Source organism: Bufo gargarizans, chromosome 7 (assembly GCF_014858855.1).
Source record: "Bufo gargarizans isolate SCDJY-AF-19 chromosome 7, ASM1485885v1, whole genome shotgun sequence".
In the NCBI taxonomy this organism is placed as follows: domain Eukaryota; kingdom Metazoa; phylum Chordata; class Amphibia; order Anura; family Bufonidae; genus Bufo; species Bufo gargarizans.
The window spans coordinates 87,031,255-87,054,885 of NC_058086.1; the positions used below are offsets into that span (position 1 = coordinate 87,031,255).

At 43.2% G+C, this 23,631-nt stretch overlaps 1 protein-coding gene across 1 annotated transcript in view; it reads left to right on the plus strand.

Moving 5' to 3' along the window:
• Positions 1 to 23,631, plus strand: part of GUCY2C (guanylate cyclase 2C) — a 576,500-nt gene that overhangs the window by 28,585 nt on the left and 524,284 nt on the right. The window contains exons 2-4 of the mRNA XM_044302403.1: positions 7,688 to 7,794; positions 7,886 to 7,953; positions 15,168 to 15,374. Coding sequence (XP_044158338.1) covers positions 7,688 to 7,794; positions 7,886 to 7,953; positions 15,168 to 15,374 — 382 coding nt within the window. The remainder of the gene's footprint in view (positions 1 to 7,687; positions 7,795 to 7,885; positions 7,954 to 15,167; positions 15,375 to 23,631) is intronic.

The following is a 23,631-nucleotide window of genomic DNA, read 5'->3' on the forward strand; positions in this document are numbered from 1 at the left end:
TTATTAGGCAACTTCCTTTCCTTTGGCAAAATGGGTCAAAAGAAGGACTTGACAGGCTCAGAAAAGTCAAAAATAGTGAGATATCTTGCAGAGGGATGCAGCACTCTTAAAATTGCAAAGCTTCTGAAGCGTGATCATCGAACAATCAAGCGTTTCATTCAAAATAGTCAACAGGGTCGCAAGAAGCGTGTGGAAAAACCAAGGCGCAAAATAACTGCCCATGAACTGAGAAAAGTCAAGCGTGCAGCTGCCAAGATGCCACTTGCCACCAGTTTGGCCATATTTCAGAGCTGCAACATCACTGGAGTGCCCAAAAGCACAAGGTGTGCAATACTCAGAGACATGGCCAAGGTAAGAAAGGCTGAAAGACGACCACCACTGAACAAGACACACAAGCTGAAACGTCAAGACTGGGCCAAGAAATATCTCAAGACTGATTTTTCTAAGGTTTTATGGACTGATGAAATGAGAGTGAGTCTTGATGGGCCAGATGGCTGGATTGGTAAAGGGCAGAGAGCTCCAGTCCGACTCAGACGCCAGCAAGGTCGAGGTGGAGTACTGGTTTGGGCTGGTATCATCAAAGATGAGCTTGTGGGGCCTTTTCGGGTTGAGGATGGAGTCAAGCTCAACTCCCAGTCCTACTGCCAGTTTCTGGAAGAGACCTTCTTCAAGCAGTGGTACAGGAAGAAGTCTGCAAGGTAAGAAAAACATGATTTTCATGCAGGACAATGCTCCATCACACGCGTCCAAGTACTCCACAACATGGCTGGCAAGAAAGGGTATAAAAGAAGAAAATCTAATGACATGGCCTCCTTGTTCACCTGATCTGAACCCCATTGAGAACCTGTGGTCCATCATCAAATGTGAGATTTACAAGGAGGGAAAACAGTACACCTCTCTGAACAGTGTCTGGGAGGCTGTGGTTGCTTCTGCACACAATGTTGATGGTGAACAGATCAAAACACTGACAGAATCCATGGATGGCAGGCTTTTGAGCGTCCTTGCAAAGAAAGGTGGCTATATTGGTCACTGATTTGTTTTTGTTTTGTTTTTGAATGTCAGAAATGTATATTTGTGAATGTTGAGATGTTATATTGGTTTCACTGGTAAAAATAAATAATTGAAATGGGTATATATTTGTTTTTTGTTAAGTTGCCTAATAATTATGCACAGTAATAGTCACCTGCACACACAGATATCCCCCTAAAATAGCTAAAACTAAAAACAAACTAAAAACTACTTCCAAAAATATTCAGCTTTGATATTAATGAGTTTTTTGGGTTCGTTGAGAACATGGTTGTTGTTCAATAATAAAATTAATCCTAAAAAAATAAAACTAGCCTAATAATTCTGCACTCCCTGTACTCAGGGACACTGGCGTACCACCCATATAGGCTGATGCTATGGGGCCCGAGAGTGTGAAGGGCCAGGCCAAGCTAAATGGCCCCTCCCCCTTTCTGAACTAAATGAACAGTTCCCTTCCTACTGGCCCCTGCAGCTGCTGCCATCTGCCCAATTCCTCTGTTAGATACAGAGCTGGTCAATAAGCAGAGAGATACTGTGTTCCCTGCTCTTATTGACCAGCTGAATTTTTGGCACTATGGCCTGATCTGTCCTCCAGTCTTCACTCTGCTGCTTCACTGCCTGATGCATCTAGGATCATTACAGCAGCAGACCGCCATTAGAGAGAGAGGGGCCCTGCAAGTTCAGCAGAGCTTCACTGCCTTGACCTCCTAACTAGTGACCTGCAGAGTTAGGGATTAACTCTTCCAGCTATCGGGACCACACTGAATCGGTAAAGACACAGCAGAAAGTGAGCTCACTACAATATTCATGGGCGACTGCTATGTTTGCTGGGCTTAAGATAGGTATGTAATATATGAGTATCAGGGTTAGTAGGAGTGCTGGCATGTGTTTATATACTGTGTGTGTTTATACATATCTAATATATAAAGCCAAGTGTATGTGTGTGTGTGTATGTATGTCCGCTAAAGGAATTTGCACCGTCGCATTTACAATCACAAAATTTGGCACAGAGGTACATCAGGTGTCCGGGAAGGTTTTATACCAGGTCTCAGCTCTCTAGGATGTACCATTCCTGAGATAGTCCCAAAAAATGCATTAGACAATAGAAGCTTGGTCAATGACATGGCCATTATCCTCCACATACATTTTACTTCAGGTTTCCATAACAACCCAGCCATTATATATCGGACAGTCTTGCCCCATAATAACATCATGGATCAGGCTGTTCACTATTCCAACTTCTTGGCTCACGGAAGTACAGCCATGGGCAACAGTCACTGGTATTAAGGGGTATTCCCTAGTGTCCCAATGAATACAAACAACCCAAAGAGTCTTACTTACGGGGCCAAGTCTCCTGATCATTCTGGCGTCACCATGCTGCCGGAGTCCAAGAGGCCTTTGGCCGGGAGATGGTTCACCCAAATTTTACACTCAAACTGATCGGCAGTTAGGTCAAGATGTGTGACACATGCTTGCTGTGCGTACAGGGAGACTCTCCGCCCTGAACCGCAATTCATGGGCTCGTCCTGAAGAGGGCATTGGGTCCAGGCATGGCCATAGGCTCGACAACGCCAACACTGTATGTCCCCCTTTCTTCTTACAGTGGTTAGTCTCCGCGGTTCGGAGGACACTGTTTTAGGGAAATCTGGTCCAGAATCTGGGATGGCTCCCCTCCTTGGTGTGGTAACTGATCGTACTGCCCTTGATGAGGTTTCCTGGTGCTTGGCGGGTCTGAGCAAGTCCTCCACTACGGTGTACCGCTCTACCAGTTCCACCAACTGAATTGCAATTGCAGGGTCCCCATGGCTTACCCAGCGCTGCAGGTCATGCAGCAGCGATCGCAGGTACTGGTCGATGGCCACCCGTTCCACAATTTGCAGGCCTGTAAATTTCTCAGGCTGCAGCTACTTTTTTACTATCTGCACCAGGTCATGCATTTGGGCTCTTGGTGGACAGCCAGATTGGTAACCCCAGCGGTGCACTCTTTGGGCCAGAACACCAGTAGTTACCCCCAGTCGAGCCAGGATCTCCGACTTTACCTGTTCATAGGTTTTAACGAGTTTGACTGGCAGGTCAAAATAGGCCTGTTGAGGGTCAACCGTAAGAAAGGGTGCAATGATGCTGGCCCATTGGTCCTGAGGCCACCCCTCTCTCTCTGCTACTCTCTCGAAAGTCAATAGGAAGGCCTCAACGTCATCACCGGATGTCAGTTTGTGTAATATGTGGCTGGCTCTTACAGCAACTTGGGTCTCAGGGGCAGTGGTCGCTTGCACTTGTCCTTGAGCCAACGGTTGTACAGCCTCCTTTAACGCCGGTACCTGGGCTTGTTTAGCTTCCTGATGTGCCATAAGCTGAGCAATGAGAACAAGGCTTGTCTCTTGCTAGGCCGCCATTGCTTCCTCATGGCAGCAGGTTGCCTCTACTGTGGCCTGCTACTGGGCCACCGAAGCTTGCTGCTGAGTTGCTGTGGCTTGCAGCAGGGCTTTTATAACCTCCTCCATGTCTTTTCCTGCAGCTCGCAGAGATTTCACCCAAGACATGCCAAACAGGGTACTGTCTCTTTCTTTAAATGTCGCTTTTTATGTTTTTAACGGCTTTTGTGGCTTTCATGCTCTATGCCCGCATCCAACACCAATTATAATACGGGGGGAAGATCACTCCAATAAACTAGGTGCATGAGCCAGCCCAGGGGTGAAGAAAACAGGTGTTTATTGTCCAAAAAACTAAAATAGGTACCACTTCCAGCAGCCATGGTAAAAAATAAAAAAAAACTTAAAGTCTTCTTAGTTCAGCATAACATAAACAGTAGAACAGTCCGTTCAAAATAAAGGTATTTTTACCCAGGTTTTTTTTTTGGTCTGTGATAGTTTTCAGCCAGCTTTCCTGCCAAACTTTCCACGTGTCCACAGATTCCAGCTCTTCTCATAGCCACACACAGCAGTGTGTCCACCACACCATACACAGTCTCACTCACTTCCTTTTCCTCTTATCAGGAGAGTGAGATAACCCTGTGGGTACCGGATCCCAGGTAGTGCTTTCTTAAAGGCACCATAACCCAAATATTGGCGATATATATCTGTCACTGAGGACCCAACCCCAATATATTAATTAATTTTTATTTGAATTTTTTAAAGTAACTGGCTAGTCAGCTATTATAGCTGAGTGGTTAAGTACCTTGCCTCTAATACAGAAGGTTGTGAGTTCGAATCCTGGCAGAAACCTTTCTGAAATACAAGCTAAATTAGATTTAAATACACTGGGGTGTCCCCAAGCACTGACTCCATATATGGACATAGCTATATATGGAGTCAGAGCAGGGACTCCTAAGCCGAACTAGAGTCCCGACACCCTCCCCTCTTCAGAGCAGGGGGTGCCTGGGGTTCTTCCATTGTGCTCGGTAGAACACCCGAGCATCGCAAAGTCTTCTACTTGAGCATACAAGCACTTAGGTGCTTGATCAACACTAATAAATACAGATAATAAATTGTAATTATAAAAATTGTCGCGCAACAAATAATGCAGTGTAGTTGTGCCCTATCTGTCGCGCGACTTATTGTTGCGTGACACATGTCGTCATGTAGACCTAGCCTAAAAAGATTGAATATGTAAAGTATTTGGGGGTAAAAGTATTGCATTGGGTGGACTGTCAGTTCCTGACCTGAATCTATAATTTTTGGTAGGCTAGTTAAAGAATTGTTTGGAATGGGGTAAAACCCCTGTGTATAGGTCTATAATCAAGGCTATAGATAAATATTTGCTTAATAGCGGGATATGTCAGGTATTGGAGGCAGGTATCCACTTGCAAGAGCAAGTTAGAAAATCTCACACTATGAAACTGATGTATAAAACACGGATGGCAGTCAAAAAACTATGGGACAATAAAGAAATACGTGAAGATACCCTGTTATAGAAAAATCTCTTTTTAAAAGAACTAAGCGCACTAGATAAGATACTTTGGCAGAAACATGGGATATACAGGTTTGGACAAATCTGGAATAATGGTGAAGTGATAGGGTTTCAAGAACTCAAGGATAGATTTGGTTTTATGGACAAAGGATTCTTTTACTTTACTCAATTAAGGCATGCAATTAGATTTCGTCAGGTAGGACAGGTTTATCAGAATTTTCACAACCTTTAAAAAAGGTTACTAAGTTGACAGAAGGGAAGAAAAGGGTATCAATTATGTAATACTTTATTACAACAAAAAATAAAAAAGACCTCACTACAGTTGGAGGAAAAATGGGAAGGGATAGTAGACTCTTTGGACCCTGAAGGCTGGAAAAAAAAATCTTAATGGAACTAAAGAAAATATCCATAAACCCTGCTCATAGACTGACACAATCTTTTGTGGTCCATCAATTGTACTATTCTCCAGCAAAACTAATGAAATATAAAAAAAAATAAGATATTTCAAAAATGTCAATAATGTGGAGAAATAGGATTTGACGATGTGCATGTATTATGGGAATGCTACTACATAAAAGCATTCTGGAATGCGGTACTTATGCAAATAAGGAATTATCATCAGATTGATATTCTTAAGAGCATTGAAGCATGCATATTGGGCAGTATAGGGGATAAAGGTAATGCTAGAACGCAAGAGCTAGTAGAAAAATTATTGTTTTAAGCAAGGAGATGTATTATGAAGAACTGGATAGAGAGATCGGTTCCAACAATCAAAATGTGGGAGAGCACAGTTAAGTCTTCGATAGCCTGTGAAAAAATTTATTATAAATCACAGAAAAAAGTACTGAAATTTGATAAGATGTGGGAGAGATGGATTAAAAAAGATGACTAGAGGGTTGAATTGGGAGAGGATGGTGGGAAGAAAGAGAGGTTTTGGGAATTGGGTTTTCTTCCCTTTTTTATGTTATGTTGGTTGGGGGGGATGTTTTGCAGGTTGTTTCTATAATTAAGGACTGTATGTATACCCTTAAAAAATTGTATCTTGTAAAATGAATTATTGATGATTTTAAATTTGAAAAAGACTATTGTATCTATTATGTATGAATCTATGAAGAAATTGTTCCTATTCAACTATTTAATAAAAATGTATAAAAACAAAACAAAAACTACCGACATCCCCATTGGCCACAGGGGGTGGCGGTAGGAAGCCCGGAAACTCGAGCTTCCTGGTTTTTGACCATTTAGATGCCGTGATCTCACTTGATCACGGCATCTAAAGCCTTTAATTACCAGTCATTATTGCCAGTCATGGTAATTAGCGGCAGGTCTCTGCTGTTTGAAACAACAGAGACCTGCCGGCCATGACTCCTGCTGCACGTGTGAGCGGGCGCCATGTTTGCCTATCTCCTGGTAGAGAAAAAAAAAAAGTCAGTATAAATGCACACTTAGGGCTCATGCACAAGACCGTGCTTTTGGTCCGCATCTGATCTGTATTTTTTGCGGATCAGATGCGGACCCATTGACTTCAATGGGGCCGCAAAAGATTCGGACAGCACACGCGTGTGCTGACCACATCCATATGTCCTATTCTTTTTCATTTTATAGACAAATATAGGACAGTTCTATAGACGGTAAGATGTTCCTTTCCGCAAAATGTGGAAAATGCATTGCTGGTATCCGTGTTTTGCGAATCCACAATTTTCGGACCACAAAAATTGCAATGGCTGTGTGCATGAGCCCTTACCTGGTGCCCTCCTTTTCATATTTTTAGCTGTAGAGCCCCAATTTCCAGGCTATTTTTCTGCCAAGATGGCCATACCTATTCTCAGGCTGCCTGATGCATACTGTGCATTTAGTAGCCCAAGACACAGATAAATAGACACATACACATAGACACACAGATACACAGAGGCACACACATATACACACAGACATATATACAGACACACACACACAGATAGACACACATGCATACAAACACATATAGACACACACATAGATGCACACTCACACACACCGACAAGCATAAACACACATAGATAGACACACACGCTTATTGACTTACATGCTGCTACTGGTTCTTCTACTATGTGGAGTCTTTTAGAGGCTTAAGAATTTTAGACAGACAGTCATGTGACATACACACATGATCATTTCCAAAGGTTAAGCCTCTCCCACATACATCTATACGAAATTATTGTACATCATGGTTCTGTTGTAGTTCTTGCTGCAACCTGAGACCAGAGGCTCAATTTGCCTCAAGAATGGTGTGTCCCGGTGGTACAGTGAAGAACACCATTAAATTCAGGAGGTTTTGTATGTGACTCCTATTTTCAGGTGACACAGTAAAAGGTGGCATTATATTCAAGAGGTAAATGGGGTACATTATGATATTCAGAATTTTTGATATCATGTGTGGCACTATTATTTACGGGGGTTGACATTATTTTAAGGGGTCTCTGCATGTGGTGCCATTACTTTCAGGGAGTACACTCAGGGAGTGTGAAATATCATTATTTTATGGGAGTACGATATTTGTATGCTACGACAGTAGGAATAATTTGCTGCAGCATGATACAGAGCAGCACCTTACACAATCAAATGGGTAACCTATTGTTAAAAAAAGTTTACTCCTACCCCTGGCTGCAGCCATTGTGTATTAGTGATAGAAACCAAATAGAATTCATACATTTCATAGTTATTCAGAAGGGTTGATAAAATTAATAACGGCACATTTTTTGGTATGTATTCACAGGAAAAAAATTATATGTTGACTACCAAGTGTATACCACAGATCTCTATATGACCCCAGGATGTCTATCCAGTGGCTGTGAAGGTGTAGAGAAACTGAAGTATCTCATGGTAAATCTTTAAAAAAAAAAATATATATATATAATTTCCCCTATGTAGAGTTTCAGTGACATATAATACTGTGACTTTTTTAATTTTGCAGAAAGAGCGATATCTGGGATGTGCCATTCTTGGTCCAACTTGTACATATGCCACTTACCAGATGCTCTCGTAAGTAAATGCCATAAATTACATAACAATAGAACTGTATGCCATAAACACCTTTAGTTTTACCAGCCTTTTTAAAGTGGTTTTCCAAGAGTTTGTTACTGATGACCTATAGGCCATCAGTTTTTGATCTGATCAGCGGAGGGTTCCAGCTCTTTGAAAAGGCAGCTTAGCTCAGTAGTGCCGTAGCCTTCTCTCTGCTCACCAAGCCTAGAGCCGTACATTGTATAGCGGCTGTGCTTGGTATCGCAGCTCAGCTCCTTTCACAGGGGCTAAACTGCACCTAGGCCATGTGACTGATGAACACGATATCACTAGCCTAGGCAAAACTGGAGAAATCTGCGTCGCTACTATGAGCTCCGCTGCCTTCTCAAACAGCTGATCAGCTGGGGGTCTGGGGTGTTGGACCCCCACCAATCAGACACTGATGACCTATCCAGAGGATAGTTCATCAGTTAACAAACTCTCAGAAAACCTCTATAAAACCACAGTATGTGCTATTGATCTTGTTATGCCATGGTTTTACTGTGGTTTCCCATTAGTTTCACTGGGAAAAACTGTAGCAATAAAAAAATTATTCTGGAGTATTTTCTTATATCTCGTGTCATTCCGTTCCCCTGTTATTTATATTAAAAATGTATTAATAAATTGGCAACTGGAAGTTACCATTCCCCTTGTTATTGTCACAGTGTCATTCTGTCCAGGGGGACACCACTAACTAGTAACACCCAGTTTTGAAGCAGTAAAGTATATGCTTAATTCTGAAGGAATACTTAAAGGGCTTCTGTCACCCCACTAAAGTCATATTTTTTTTTTTGGGCTAGTTTCATTCCTTATAGTGCGATATATGAGAATATAATGTTGTTACTTACTTTCATTCGGCCGTTTCTTATAAAAACAAAGTTTTATAATATACAAATCAGGTCTCTACCAGCAAGTAGGGCGTCTACTTGCTGGTAGCCGCCGCAAAAAACCGCCCCCTCGTCGTGTTGATTGACAGGGCCAGCCGCGATCTCCTCCTCCGGCCGGCCCTGTCAGCATTTTAAAAATCACGTGCCTCTGTTCATTCGGTGCAGGCGCTCTGACATGAGGAGGCTCGTCTCCTCAGAACTCCCTCAGTGCGCCTGCGCCGATGACGTCTTCTCTTTCGGTGATGTCATCGGCGCAGGCGCACTGAGGGAGTTCTGAGGAGACGAGCCTCCTCATATCAGAACGCCTGCGCCGAATGAACAGAGGCGAGTGATTTTTGAAATGCTGACAGGGCCGGCCGGAGGAGGAGATCGCGGCTGGCCCTGTCAATCAACACGACGAGGGGGCGGTTTTTTGCGGCGGCTACCAGCAAGTAGACGCCCTACTTGCTGGTAGAGACCTGATTTGCATATTATAAAACTTTGTTTTTAGAAGAAACGGCCGAATGAAAGTAACAACATTATATTCTCATATATCGCACTATAAGGAATGTAACTAGCCCCCCCCAAAAAAAAATGACTTTAGTGGGGTGACAGAAGCCCTTTAAAGAGGTTGGCCACGTTCCAGTTACCATTGACCAATGTGTTTGTAAGATGATTATATGGCACTTACTAATATAGCCTTGGCTGATATTCTGCACCATTTTAATATTTCAGGTATGCCCCCTTGTTTGCCAAGTCTTTTGTGCTGTCCTAGGTCTTGTCCATAAAATGGCTGCTGATGGATGTTTATTCGACCAGCAAATCACTTCCATGTGATGTCTCCTCCATTCAAATACACTGTACCTGCCATGTTGGGAGTTTAGTAGAGTGCAGTGTGTCTGAATGGAGGAGACTGAGTGATGTAACCCTTTAAAAGAGGCCATCTTATGAACAGGACCATTATGGGGATGGCACACAATATTTGCCTAACAAGGGAACGTGACTTATGAAGTACAGCAAATGGCCCAGAATATGAAAGAACGGTTGCACAGTATGATAGTGCCATTTAGTCATCTTACATACTCATTGGTCACAAGTAACCAGAGAGTGACCAACTCCTTTAAGTAAGCACATACATACTTGGTTACTCTTGAGAACTTAAATCAGAGATATAACATGAATAGGTGCATGGAACATTTAGTTTACTATGGGTCCCACCCATTCTGTAGGTCCCAACCCCCCCCCCCCCCCAACGAATGCCTCTGGGTCACAAGTCATATATATAACCCTTTCAACACACACCAGAAAAAGTACATACACCACCCACAGACTGTGAAATGAATACTGAGCTTAGAACAAACCTCAATATAAATTCAGGCCAGACCCCAAATTGAAGGCAGATCCAAGATCAATTCAGACCCCAAAATAAAAAGAGACTCCAAACCCCAAACTGTTTTCACACAACTGTCACTTACTTGATCTCATTGATGTACAGTAGTCCTCTTCATTCCAAGACACTGCTGCGTAATGTGATGACATTAGGGTCAAATAAGGAAATGCTCATAATTCTCTGGGTCAGAAGACAGGATGCAGCGCCTGAGAAACCTTCATGCTCGTCCAGGAAGTCTCCCCTTTTTTTGTAAGTCTCCCTGAAATTCCAGGAGACTTAGCAAGTATGAATATAATCTCTTTGTTCACCTACACGTAGCATCTATTCTCATGTGCCTTGCTTAACTAATTAATAGGTTAATGAGTTAAAGTAGTTCTATGATCAAACGCCCTATAAATGTAGATATAAAAGGTCCTTTTTCAAACAGAAATGCGCCTAAATTAGGCGAATTTCTGGCGTGGATTGTGGTGCAAAGCTCCTTTGCACAGCATATTTTCGACTGCTCCCAGCTCATGCCAGGTCTAAAAAAGTGGGATTGGCATGGGTGGGGAAGGGGACAGGCTGGCTCTATCTTATGGTGGGCTACACTTTTCCCATAACCCTAGACCTGATAGCAGGCATGGTAGAAGAGTAAGCATACTACTTTCTAAAGTGTATGTTTCAAGAGTTCCCTCTCACACACTCCCTTATTTTGAGGTTCACACTATCAGACTCTTCCGCTCACTCCCCCTTTGAGTGTCTGTCGTCTGTAACCCCCAGGCTCCCCCCACCAGTTCCTATATCACTTCATTGCCTGGCTTCCCTGCTGCCTATCATCTGAATTACCGACTCTTATGGGTGATTTTACCATTCCCATTTACGATCCTGTGTCTCCATCAGCCTCTAACTTTTTTTCTATAACCTCCTCTCTTGGACTTTCACAACTCACTTCCTCCTCCATGCACAAAGATGGCAATACACTTGATCTAGTCTTTTTTCTGCCTCTGCTCAATCTCTGACTTTGTCAACTCACCCTTTCCGCTTTCTGACCACAATCTTATTTCCTTTACTATAAAGAACTCTAACTCTTCTTGTGACATTCCTACCTTTCACACATACAGCAACCTACACACCATTAAAGGGGTATTCTCATCTTAACACCTTGTGTAAAGTTGATGAAATCTGAAAATACCTTATTTTTTGCACCATTTTCCTTATTTTCCTCATTTGTGCCCTGGCTTGTTTATAATTGGTTTCCATGGGATACGGCCACCTTTGCCATCTTGCAATGATGGCTGGGCTTGAGCATTAGTGATAAACCTGGCTAGATTCTCAGGTGTGTGCCTGATATGATCATGCGCAGTAGCTCCGCCACCTCTCTGCATCTACTTCAGTAGGACGCAGTTTTTAAGCTCTGCTTGGCAGTTAAGTAAAAAAATAAGAACAGTAGAGCCCTTGTCAGGGCTGTCAGTGTGCTTTGATGTTATCACACTGTTATTTGTATGTACGCCGCAGCGGAGGAGCAGAGGGGAAGCTGATACAAGGAGCCGACTATAGTCGGGGAAGGGAGCCTTTGACATCCAGCTCTCTGCACTGCATTTCTGCTTCAGTGCTCACCAGGTAGCTGACATACTTAGTGATATATGTACAGCTGCTGGGTTATGTACCTGGACGTGATCAAGCAGTGTTAGGCAGCAGGCAAAGGATGAGCTGGGGAGAATGAGAGCTCAGAAAGTATAGTGTTATATGGATGTAAAAGATCCCCTGTGGTTCAGAAGTGTAAGATATGAGTACTGTCTATATACTATATATACTCAGCACATCACACTATACTGTATGGCAGCATCGGGAACACGCATCCAGAGCTCTGCATATCATCATGTGATAACATTGCCCCGCCCACATAACAAGCACAGCAGGGGAAGCAGGACCAGAAAGGCAGTTGAAGATAATGCTAAAGTGGGTAATGGGAATACCCCTTTAAATCCCAGCAACTTATTGACACTCTATAATCATCTTTCGCCTCAAACTCTTCCCTCTCTTGTCTGGATTAATCTGCCAATCATTATCACTATACCCTCCAAACCACCCTGGATGAAGCAGCTCCAATTATAATCTGACCTTTCCGACATAGAATGCGGCAGCACTGGCACAAACCTGAAACACCTTTTCTCCAGTTCAGCTCTAGGTGTGCCAAACGCTTATATAGAAAATCACGAATACCTGCAGATTTCCTCTGTTATAAATGTATTCTTAAAACCTACAAGACGACCCTCCACATTGTCAAGCAGAACTATTTCACCCGTTTCATCTGCTCACCCTCAAATAACACAACACGACTCTTTGATACATTTCACAATTACAACTATTCTTCACTGATTCTTCTGTATCTCTCTGCATTATTTGATATGGTAGACCACAAACTCCTCCTCACCATGCTCCACTCAGTTGGCCTGAAGAACACTGCTCTCTCCTGGTTCTCCCTATCTCTCTGGATGCTCCTTTAGTTTACTATTCACCGGAACTACATCTTTTAGTACCACCTCTATGCTGATGACACCCAACTATACACTTCATCCCCTGACAACACCCCTGCTTTACAAAATAAGTGATTGTCTGTCAGCTGTCTCTAACATCATGTCCTCTCTGTATCTAAAACTGAACCTCTCAAAATGGAACTTCTTGTCTTTCCCCCATCTACTAACCCACCTAAATTTGATATTTCAATTTTGGTCTGTGGTAAAATCATAACTCCTGTGCAGCACGCCCACTGTCTTAGGGTCATGCTTGCCTCAGATCTTTCCTTTGTTCTCCATATTTAATCCCATGCACCCCCATCTGCACCTCAAGAACATCTCCAGAATCCATCCTTTTCTCATGATGGAAGCAGCCAAAACTCTTGTTGCATTGATTCATTCTCGTCTTAAATACTGTAATTCATTACTAGTTGGTCTTCCCTTCACTAAACTGTCCCCCGTTCAGTCTGTCCTAAATGCAACAGCCAGGCTCCTCTATCTGTCCACCCACTATACTAATGCTACTAGCCTGTTCCAGTCACTTCACTGGTTGCCCATTCAACACAGAATACAGTTCAAACTTCTCATCCCCGCCTATAAAGCTCTCCACAGTGCTGCACCTCCATACATCTCTTCCTTCATTTCTGTACACCACTCTACTTGTGCTCTCCTTTCTGCCAATGATCTAAGATTAACATCCTCCATAATTCAAACCTCTTACTTCCGTCTTCAAGACTTTTCTTGCGCTTCACCTGCTCTCTGGAATGCACTTCCCTGGACAATTAGGTTAATTCCCGACTTCCTTAGCTTCAAGCATGCCTTAAAAACACTTCTTTTCAGGCAGGCAGGCTTATAATGTTCGGTAAACTGACTCTTCCCCTAGCAACTCCCGTTCCCTAACCCTTATTCTGAACTGAACACCTTCTTCTGACAATAATTGCCACACCGAATGCAATAGCTCATAAAGCTTGGCCTGCACAACTCTATTTGGTACGTAGGTGGCTGGACTTCTTTGTCACACAACCAACCTTTTGTGTCACATCCATTCTATCATAGATTATAAACTATATAAGCAGAACTCTCACTCCTGGTGTTTTATTTATTACCTTGTGATATCTTTTGATTTGTACATGAACCCTCAGGATGTTAAAGCGCTGTGGAATATGGCGGCACTATATAAAAAAAGTTTATTATCAAAATGTATTTTAGCTTCACCAAACATCTCCAGGAAGATGAGTACAGCCAGGAAAGTTGTTACATTCTCAGTCTATCTGGGGCTGTTATCTCTGTTAGGCTGGGTTAACACGGGCATGTCCGGATTAGGTCCGGATGCGTCCCGGTGTATTGCGGCAAACCCGCAATGTGTTTTGCACGCGCGTGATAAAAAACCGACTGTGGTACCCAGACCCGAACTTCTTCACAGAAGTTCAGGTTTGGGTTCGGTGGTGTTTAGATGTTATTATTTTCCCTTATAACATGGTTATAAGGGAAAATAATAGCATTCTGAATACAGAATGCTTAGTAGGTGATCAATTGAGGGTTAAAAAAATAAATAAAATTAACTCACCCTCTCCTCTTGATCGCGTAGTTCCCGGTCTCTTCTTTACTTCTTTAATGATGAAGGATGGACCATGTGATTGGAGCATGTGATCTGACGTCACAACAGGTCCTAGCCGGTAGTTCCTCATTAAAGAAGTAAAGAAGAGACCGGGAACTACACGATCAAGAGGAGAAGGTGAGTTAATTTTTATATTTTTTTTAACCCTCAATTGATCACCTACTAAGCATTCTGCATTCAGAATGCTATTATTTTCCCTTATAACCATGTTATAAGGGAAAATAATACAATGAATAGACTGTCACCTAGCAACCATGCGTGAAAATCGCACCGCATCCGCACTTGCTTGCGGATGCTTGCGATTTTCACTCAGCCCCATTCACTTCTATGGGGCCTGCGTTGCTTGATAAACGCACAATAAAGAGCATGCTGCGATTTTCACGCAACGCATAAGAGATGTGTGAAAATCACAGCTCATGTGCACAGTCCCATAGATATGAATGGGTCCAGAATCAGTGCGGGTGCAATGCGTTCACCTCCCGCATTGCACCCGCACGGAAATCTCGCCCTTGTGAACTCAGCCTTAGTGTTTTGTCCATTAAACAATGCATTATTAACCTCTATACCATGCTATTTGGTTCTGGGCTGTTAAAAGAGGTGGCTGTTAACGTGGGTGGTGGTGGTGGGGGGGGGGAGGGGGTTACTTGACATTTGGGACACAAATTCTTCTAAGCAATCAATTCATATTTGTCTTTAATGCATTCAGCATTCTATACATCACTTGCTTTGCAATGTAGTGGTCAGATAGAACATATGTATTTAGATGTAATCATTATGTATTTTTAGATTCAGATTCAGATTTCTGTGATGTGTTCCCTTAACAGGTTGAAAAAGAAGTTTGCTGTCCCAGTAATTTCAGCTGGAAGCTTTGGTTTGTCTTGTGACTACAAAAAATTTCTCACCCGCATTTTAATCCCAGCTAGGAAGATAACGTACTTTTTTTATGAGTTTTGGAAATTTGATGGGTACAAGCCAGTGTGGAATTCTGTTTACATCTATAAAAGGGATGGTCACAAAGAATCCTGCTACTGGTAAGCAAAAACAGTGTACAGTTATATTTATCAGTGAGAAGATGTTATTTCATACGCATATGTACAATTTACAGTAAAATGTCGTCTCTGTCTCAGTGCTGCTCTCCTCACATAATCTATTAGAAATAATTGTGATTAGAGAATGGGGGCCATTTATCAATAATGGTGTAGTTTGAGACAAACAAATACTAACTGTCACGGAAGGTGTACAGAAAACTAGAAGACACAAAATGAAGATCCGACTGACTGGATCCAAAACTAAGGAACCAAAGGGAGAGCCCTGCAACAGACCCGGCTCTCTCCCTAACTGCTCAGCCTATGCAAAAATCTCAATGGTAGATGATCGCATATCCTCGTTCCTCGACTATATAACACCTGAACACCCTATAATAGTGAGGGGACACGACCACCGGGTCCCTACACTTGATACGGAGGGAGTCAGGGTCACCTGGGATCCAGCAAACAGGAAAACACAAATGAATGAACAAAACTTATCTGTAGAAGACTCAGTAGTAGCATCCAGCATGCACACACTCCAGGAAGTTGTATAAACCGCAAAGTGATGCAGTATGGGAAGGGATTTAAAGGGATGCAATCAGTGCAACTACATGACAGCTGAGAGAGGCTAACGAGATGAGAAAACGAAAGCAAAACAAAAGGAACCTCAAGGAGGAGGTTCTGAAGAACGTCTGTCAGAGCTTCTCAGATGTCTGGTGGTGACACTAACATTACAAATCAAAAGTGGTGATTTGTTTCACCTTATATATCAGAAGGCGCATGACTCTTTAAAAATGTGACTTTTTAAAATATAAACTTGATTATCCACCTATTTCTCTCGATTTGCTGAATTTTAATGCCAATAGCACTAAAATGTGATTTTTTTTAAAGCAGAAATGCGCCATTTCAGCCAACCTTGAGAGAGCACACTTGCGACTTTTGTAACATATTTGTGACATTTGAAGCATATTTGCGACATTTCCAGTAGTAAATTGCGACTTGTTTTGTTATTGTTTTGTTTTTGTTGAATGTCAATTTTAGAGATGAGCGAATTTCTTAAAAGTTCGATTTGGCTGATTCGCCAAATTTTACAGAAGCTGATTTTTTTGTAAGTAGCGGGTGCAATGACAGGGAGCTGCGATAGTTCCACCCCCGTCATTGTACCCCCTCAGATGCCATGTTCATACATGGTGGCGGCATCTAAGTGTAAAATTACAAACCAGATTCCAAAAAAGTTGGGACACTAAACAAATTGTGAATAAAAACTGAATGCAATGATGTGGAGATGGCAAATGTCAATATTTTATTTGTAATAGAATGTAGATGACAGAGCAAACGTTTAATCTGAGTAAATGTATAATTTTAAAGGAAAAATACTTTGATTAAAATTTTCACGGTGTCAACAAATCCCCAAAAAGTTGGGACAAGTAGCAATAAGAGGCTGGAAAAAGTAAATTTGAGCATAACGAAGAGCTGGAAGACCAATTAACACTAATTAGGTCAATTGGCAACATGATTGGGTATAAAAAGAGCTTCTCAGAGTGGCAGTGTCTCTCAGAAGCCAAGATGGGTAGAGGATCACCAATTCCCACAATGTTGAGAAGAAAGATAGTGGAGCAATATCAGAAAGGTGTTACCCAGCGAAAAATTGCAAAGACTTTGCATCTATCATCATCAACTGTGCATAACATCATCCCAAGATTCAGAAAATCTGGAACAATCTCTGTGCGTAAGGGTCAAGGCCGTAAAACCATACTGGATGCCTGTGATCTCCGGGCCCTTAAACAACACTGCACCACAAACAGGAATGCTACTGTAAAGGAAATCACAGAATGGGCTCAGGAATACTTCCAGAAACCATTGTCAGTGAACACAATCCACTGTGCCATCCGCCGTTGCCAGCTGAAACTCTACAGTGCAAAGAAGAAGCCATTTCTAAGCAAGATCCACAAGCTCAGGCGTTTTCACTGGGCCAGGGATCATTTAAAATGGAGTGTGGCAAAATGGAAGACTGTTCTGTGGTCAGACGAGTCATGATTCAAAGTTCTTTTTGGAAATCTGGGACGCCATGTCATCCGGACCAAAGAGGACAAGGACAACCCAAGTTGTTATCAACGCTCAGTTCAGAAGCCTGCATCTCTGATGGTATGGGGTTGCATAAGTGCGTATGGCATGGGCAGCTTGCATGTCTGGAAAGGCACCATCAATGCAGAAAAATATATTCAGGTTCGAGAACAACATATGCTCCCATCCAGACGTCATCTTTTTCAGGGACGACCCTGCATTTTTCCACAAGATAATGCCAGACCACATTCTGCATCAATCACAACATCATGGCTGCGTAGGAGAAGGATCCGGGTACTGAAATGGCCAGTCTGCAGTCCAGATCTTTCACCTATAGAGAACATTTGGCGCATCATAAAGAGGAAGGTGCAACAAAGAAGGCCCAAGACGATTGAACAGTTAGAGGCCTGTATTAGACAAGAATGGGAGAGCATTCCTATTTCTAAACTTGAGAAACTGGTCTCCTCGGTCCCCAGACGTCTGTTGAGTGTTGTAAGAAGAAGGGGAGATGCCACACAGTGGTGAAAATGGTCTTGTCCCAACTTTTTGGGGATTTGTTTACACCATGAAATTCTGATTCAACATATTTTTCCCTTAAGATGGTGCATTTTCTCAGTTTAAACTTTTGTTCCGTGATTTATGTTCTATTCTGAATAAAATATTAGAAGTTGGCACCTCCACATCATTGCATTCAGTTTTTATTCACGATTTGTATAGTGTCCCAACTTTTTGGGAATCCGGTTTGTAATTGCAGTTACTTGGCTGCAAACGTGTGTGTCTGGCCTATAGCGTCAGCGTGTACTGTGCCAACTACTGCCAGTGAACAGTGACACCACTCATATCTGGTGTCAAAGTATATTACATAAAAAAAAAAAAAAAAGCAATTTTGACTGTAATATAATTGCAGTTACTTGGCTGCAAGCGTGTGTGTCAGGCCTACAGCGTCAGTGTGTACTGCGGCAACTACTGCCAGTGAATAGTGACACCACTCATATCTGGTGTCAAAGTAGATTACATTTAAAAAATAAAAACTGCAATTTTGACTGTAATATAATTGCAGTTACTTGGCTGCAAGTGTGTGTGTCAGGCCTACAGCGTCAGCGTTTACAGTGCCAACTACTGCCAGTGAACAGTGACACCACTCATATCTGGTGTCAAAGTAGATTACATAAAAAAAAAAAAAAAACTGCAATTTTGACTGTAATATAATTGCAGTTACTTGGCTGCAAGCGTGTGTGTCAGGCCTACAGTGTCAGCGTGTACTGTGCCAACTACTGCCAGTGAACAGTGACAACACACAGTAGCTTGCACGCATAGTACAACTAATCTAAAAAAAAAAAAAAACAGGCAGAGGCAGGCCACCTCGCAGGGGCTATTGTGGTCGTGGTGCTGTGATTCCCTTTGGCCCTAGAATAATGCCCAGTGTTCAGAGGCCACGTACCCTGAACACGAAAAGTTCTGAGGACATAGTTGACTGGCTAACACAGGACACCCAATCTTCTACAGCTTCCGCTCGGAACCTTGACACACCATCCTCCTCCAGCTCAGCTTCGGGCACCTCTCAAGTTACCACTTGCCCACCTGCCGCCACCACCAACACTAGTACCACAGCTGCTTTACTTGATCTGTCAGAGGAGTTATTTACACATCAGTTGGAAGAAATGAGTGATGCACAACCATTATTGCCAGAGGATGTAGATAACAGGGATATGTCTCAGTCAGGCAGCATCTGACAGCATCTGACAGCTGGCTTGTCGGAACTCTTAGGTCCCTTTCACACGGGTGAGTATTCCGTGCGGGTGCAATGCGTGAGTTGAACGCATTGCACCTGCACTGAATCCCGACCCATTCATTTCTATGGGGCTGTTCACATGAGCGGTGATTTTCACGCATCGTTTATGCGTTCCGTGAAAATCGCAGCATGCTCTATTTTGTGCGTTTTTCACGTAACGCAGGCCAAATAGAAATTAATGGGGTTGCGTAAAAATTTCAAGCATCCGCAAGCAAGTGCAGATGCGGTGCGATTTTCACGCACGGTTGCTAGGAGACGATCGGGATGGAGACCCGATCATTATTATTTTCCCTTATAACATGGTTACAATATCGCTGAAGGGGTTAAAAATAAAATAAATTTAACCTTAATCCACTTGCTCGCGCAGCCCGGCATCTCTTCTGTCTGTCTTCTGTGCTGTGTGCAGTAACAGGACCTGTGGTGACATCACTCCGGTCATCACATAATCCATCATATGATCTTTTACCATGGTGATGGATCATGTGATGGATCAGGTGATGGACCATGTGATGACTGGAGTGACGTCACCACAGGTCCTGTTTCTGCACACAGCAAAGAAAGAAGACAGAAGAGATGCCGCTGCGCGATCAAGTGGATTAAGGTGAGTTAAATTATTAATTAATTTTTTTAACCCCTCCAGCGCTATTTTACTATGCATTCTGTATTCAGAATGCTATTATTTTCCCTTATAACCATGTTATAAGGGAAAATAATACAATCTACAGAACACCGATTCCAAGCCCGAACTTCTGTGAAGAAGTTCGGGTATGGGTACCAAACATGACGATTTTTCTCACGCGAGTGCAAAACGCATTACAATGTGCATGTTCCCGCAACGCACCAGCACCTTTTCCCGCAACACCCGTCTGAAAGAGGCCTTAGCCCTCCAGCTTTTACCATACAAGCTTGTGGAGTCTGAGGCCTTCAAAAAATTTGTAGCTATTGGGACACCGCAGTGGAAGGTACCTGGCCGAAATTTCTTTTCAGAAAAGGCAATCCCCAACCTGTACTCTATTGTGGAAAAGGAAGTCATGGCATGTCTGGCACACAGTGTTTGGGCAAGGGTCCATCTGACCACTAATACCTGGTCTGCAAAGCACGGTCAGGGCAGGTATATCACGTACACTGTGCATTGGGTAAACCTGCTGACGGCTGCCAAGCATGGAATGTGTGGCTCTGTAGAGGAGTTGGTGACACCGCCAAGACTTGCAGGCAGGCCTGCTGCCGCCTCCTCTACTCCTCCTACTCCATCCTATTCGCTAACCTCCTTGGCTGAGTCCTCTTCTGCTGCTGCGTCTTGCTCCACATCAACTGCACCCCCCCAGCTCCCCAGGGGCTATTCCACATCCCGCTGGGATGGGGTTGACTTGCCTGAAAGCAGAGAGTCACACCGGACCAGCACTCCTGTCCATCCTGAACGCACAGGTGGATCAGTGGCTGACTCCGCACCAACTGGAGATCGGCAAAGTGGTGTGTGACAACGGAAGCAATTTGTTGGCGGCATTGAATTTGGGCAAGTTGACACATGTGCCGTGCATGGCATATGTGTGTAATCTGATCGTACAAACATTAATTTTCTTTGTGATCATCTAAGGTGATCATTAAAGCCTACTAGGCCAACAATGGTCCCACACTGCAGAATCATTGTTTTCTGGGTCACTTAACTGTCACTGAACTACCTCAGCACGACCATAGGCTTTGAAAAACCACCATCACCTGCAATCTCCCAAACGTGCGCACGAGCACAGTCATCACTACACCAAGATTGACGCATAGAGGAATAAAATTTATGTCATCAATGTGTCAACTATTGACAACTCTTTGCAGTTGTCTACAATCTATTCGATACACGTCCCCTGATAGGGGATGTAACAGGGATTAAACTGATAGGAATAGTACTACTTAACACATCACTCATATCTGGTGGCACAGTACACTGCACGGCGCACACACCGTGCCCCAAATTATAAGTAGGAGGACCTAACCAAGCATCTTTTTCCATCTCCCGGTTCCTAAAATCTATCCCATAGACCGACACCTGATACGGGACTATTGATGTCCCTAACTATTCGCCGGAGAACAGTTCTTGGCGAACATAGCCTGTTCGCGCTCGCCGCGGTGGGCGAACATATGCGATGTTCAGTCTGCCCCCTATACATCATCATTAAGCAAACTTTGGCCCTGTACCTCACAGTCAGCAGACACATTCCAGCCAATCAGCAGCAGACCCTCCCTCCCAGACCCTCCCACCTCCTGGACAGCATCCATTTTAGATTCATTCGGAAGCTGCTTTCTTAGTGAGAGGAGGGACAGTGCTGCTGCTGCTGTTCTAATAGGGAAAGCGTTAGCTAGGGCAGTGTTCTGTGTCCACAGACTCATCTGCTGTAAGGACAGCGTCCTGACAGCACCCCAAAATGCTTTTTTTAGGGCTGGTACATCAGTCTGCTTTTTATATATATATATATATATATATATATATATGTGTATATATATATATATTTATATATATATTGCAGTTGCCTGCCAGTGTGTGAGAGGCTGCAGGCTCAGTCACAGACAGTAGTGTGCACACCATTCATACAGGGTGTCACAGACAATACCTTGCAGATAAAAAAAGTAAATTTATATTATTTATCTGTGATATAATCGCAGTTGCAAGCCAGTGAGTGACTGTGTGGCCCAGAAACAGTACTGTGTGCACACCATTCATACAGGGTGTCACGGACAATACCTTGCAGATAAAAAAAAGTCAATTTATATTATTTATTTGTGATATAATCTCAGTTGCAAGCCAGTGAGTGACTGTGCGGCCCAGAGACAGTACTGTGTGCACTTGCTAGGCCACCACTCATACCGTTACAGGGTGTCACTCACAAATACCTTGCAGATAAAAAAAAAAATCAATTTATTATATTCTGTGATATAATCCCAGTTGCAAGCCAGTGTGTGTCTGGCCCACAGACTGTACTGTGGCCACTTGCTAGGCCACCACTCATACTGTTACAGGGTGTCACTCACAAATATCTTGCAGATAAAAAAAATCTATTTATTATTTTTCTGTGATATAATCCCAGTTGCAAGCCAGTGTGTGTCTGGCCCACAGACTGTACTGTGGCAACTGGCTGGGCCACCACTCATACTGTTACAGGGTGTCACTCACAAATACCTTGCAGATAAAAAAAAATCTATTTATTATTTTTCTGTGATATAATTGCAGTTGCAAGCCAGTGTGTGTCTGGCCCACAGAATGTACTGTGGCCACTGGCTAGGCCACCACTTATACCGTTACAGGGTCTCACTCACAAATACCTTGCAGAGAAAAAAATTCAATTTATTATTTTTCTGTGTAATAATCGCAGTTGCAAGCCAGTGTGTGTCTGGCCCACACACTGTACTGTGGCCACTGGCTAGGCTACCACTGATACCGTTACAGGGTGTCACTCACAAATACCTTGCAGATTTAAAAAAAATCAATTTATTATTTTTCTGTGATATAATCCCAGTTGCAAGCCAGTGTGTGTCTGGCCCACAGACTGAACTGTGGCCACTGGCTAGGCCACCACTCATACCGTTACAGGGTGTCACTCACAAATACCTTGCAGATAAAAAAAATCTATTTATTATTTTTCTGTGATATAATCCCAGTTGCAAGCCAGTGTGTGTCTGGCCCACAGACTGTACTGTGGCAACTGGCTGGGCCACCACTCATACTGTTACAGGGTGTCACTCACAAATACCTTGCAGATAAAAAAAAATCTATTTATTTGTGATATAATCCCAGTTGCAAGCCAGTGTGTGTCAGGCACACACTGACAGTGTGTACTGTGCCTACTGCCCAACACTTACATAGGGTGGCACAGTACCTTGCACGCATAGTACCACTTATCTAAAAAAAAATGACAGGCAGAGGCAGGCCACCCCGCAGGGGCCATCGTGGTCGTGGTGCTGTGATTTCCACTGGCCCTGGAATAATGCCCAGTGTTCAGAGGCCACGTACCATGAACCCAAAAAATTTGGAGAAAATTGTTGACTGGCTTACACAGGACGCCCAATCTTCAAAAGCTTCCGCTAAGAGCCTTGACGCACCATCCTCCTCCAGCTTAGCTTTGGTCACCTGCTCTCAAGTTACCACTCTCCTGACCGCCACCACCACCACCACTACCACCACAGCCGCTTCACTTGATCCCTCAGAGAAGTTATTTACACATCAGTTGGATGAAATTAGTGATGGGCAACCATTATTGCCAGAGGATGTAGATAACAGGGATATGTCTCAGTCAGGCAGCATTACACACATGGACGTACAGTGTGATGATGATGATAATGTTGTACCCGCTGCTGCTTCCTTTGCTGAGGTGTCAGATACAAGTCAAGTGGTTGATGATGACGATGTGTCCGTGGATG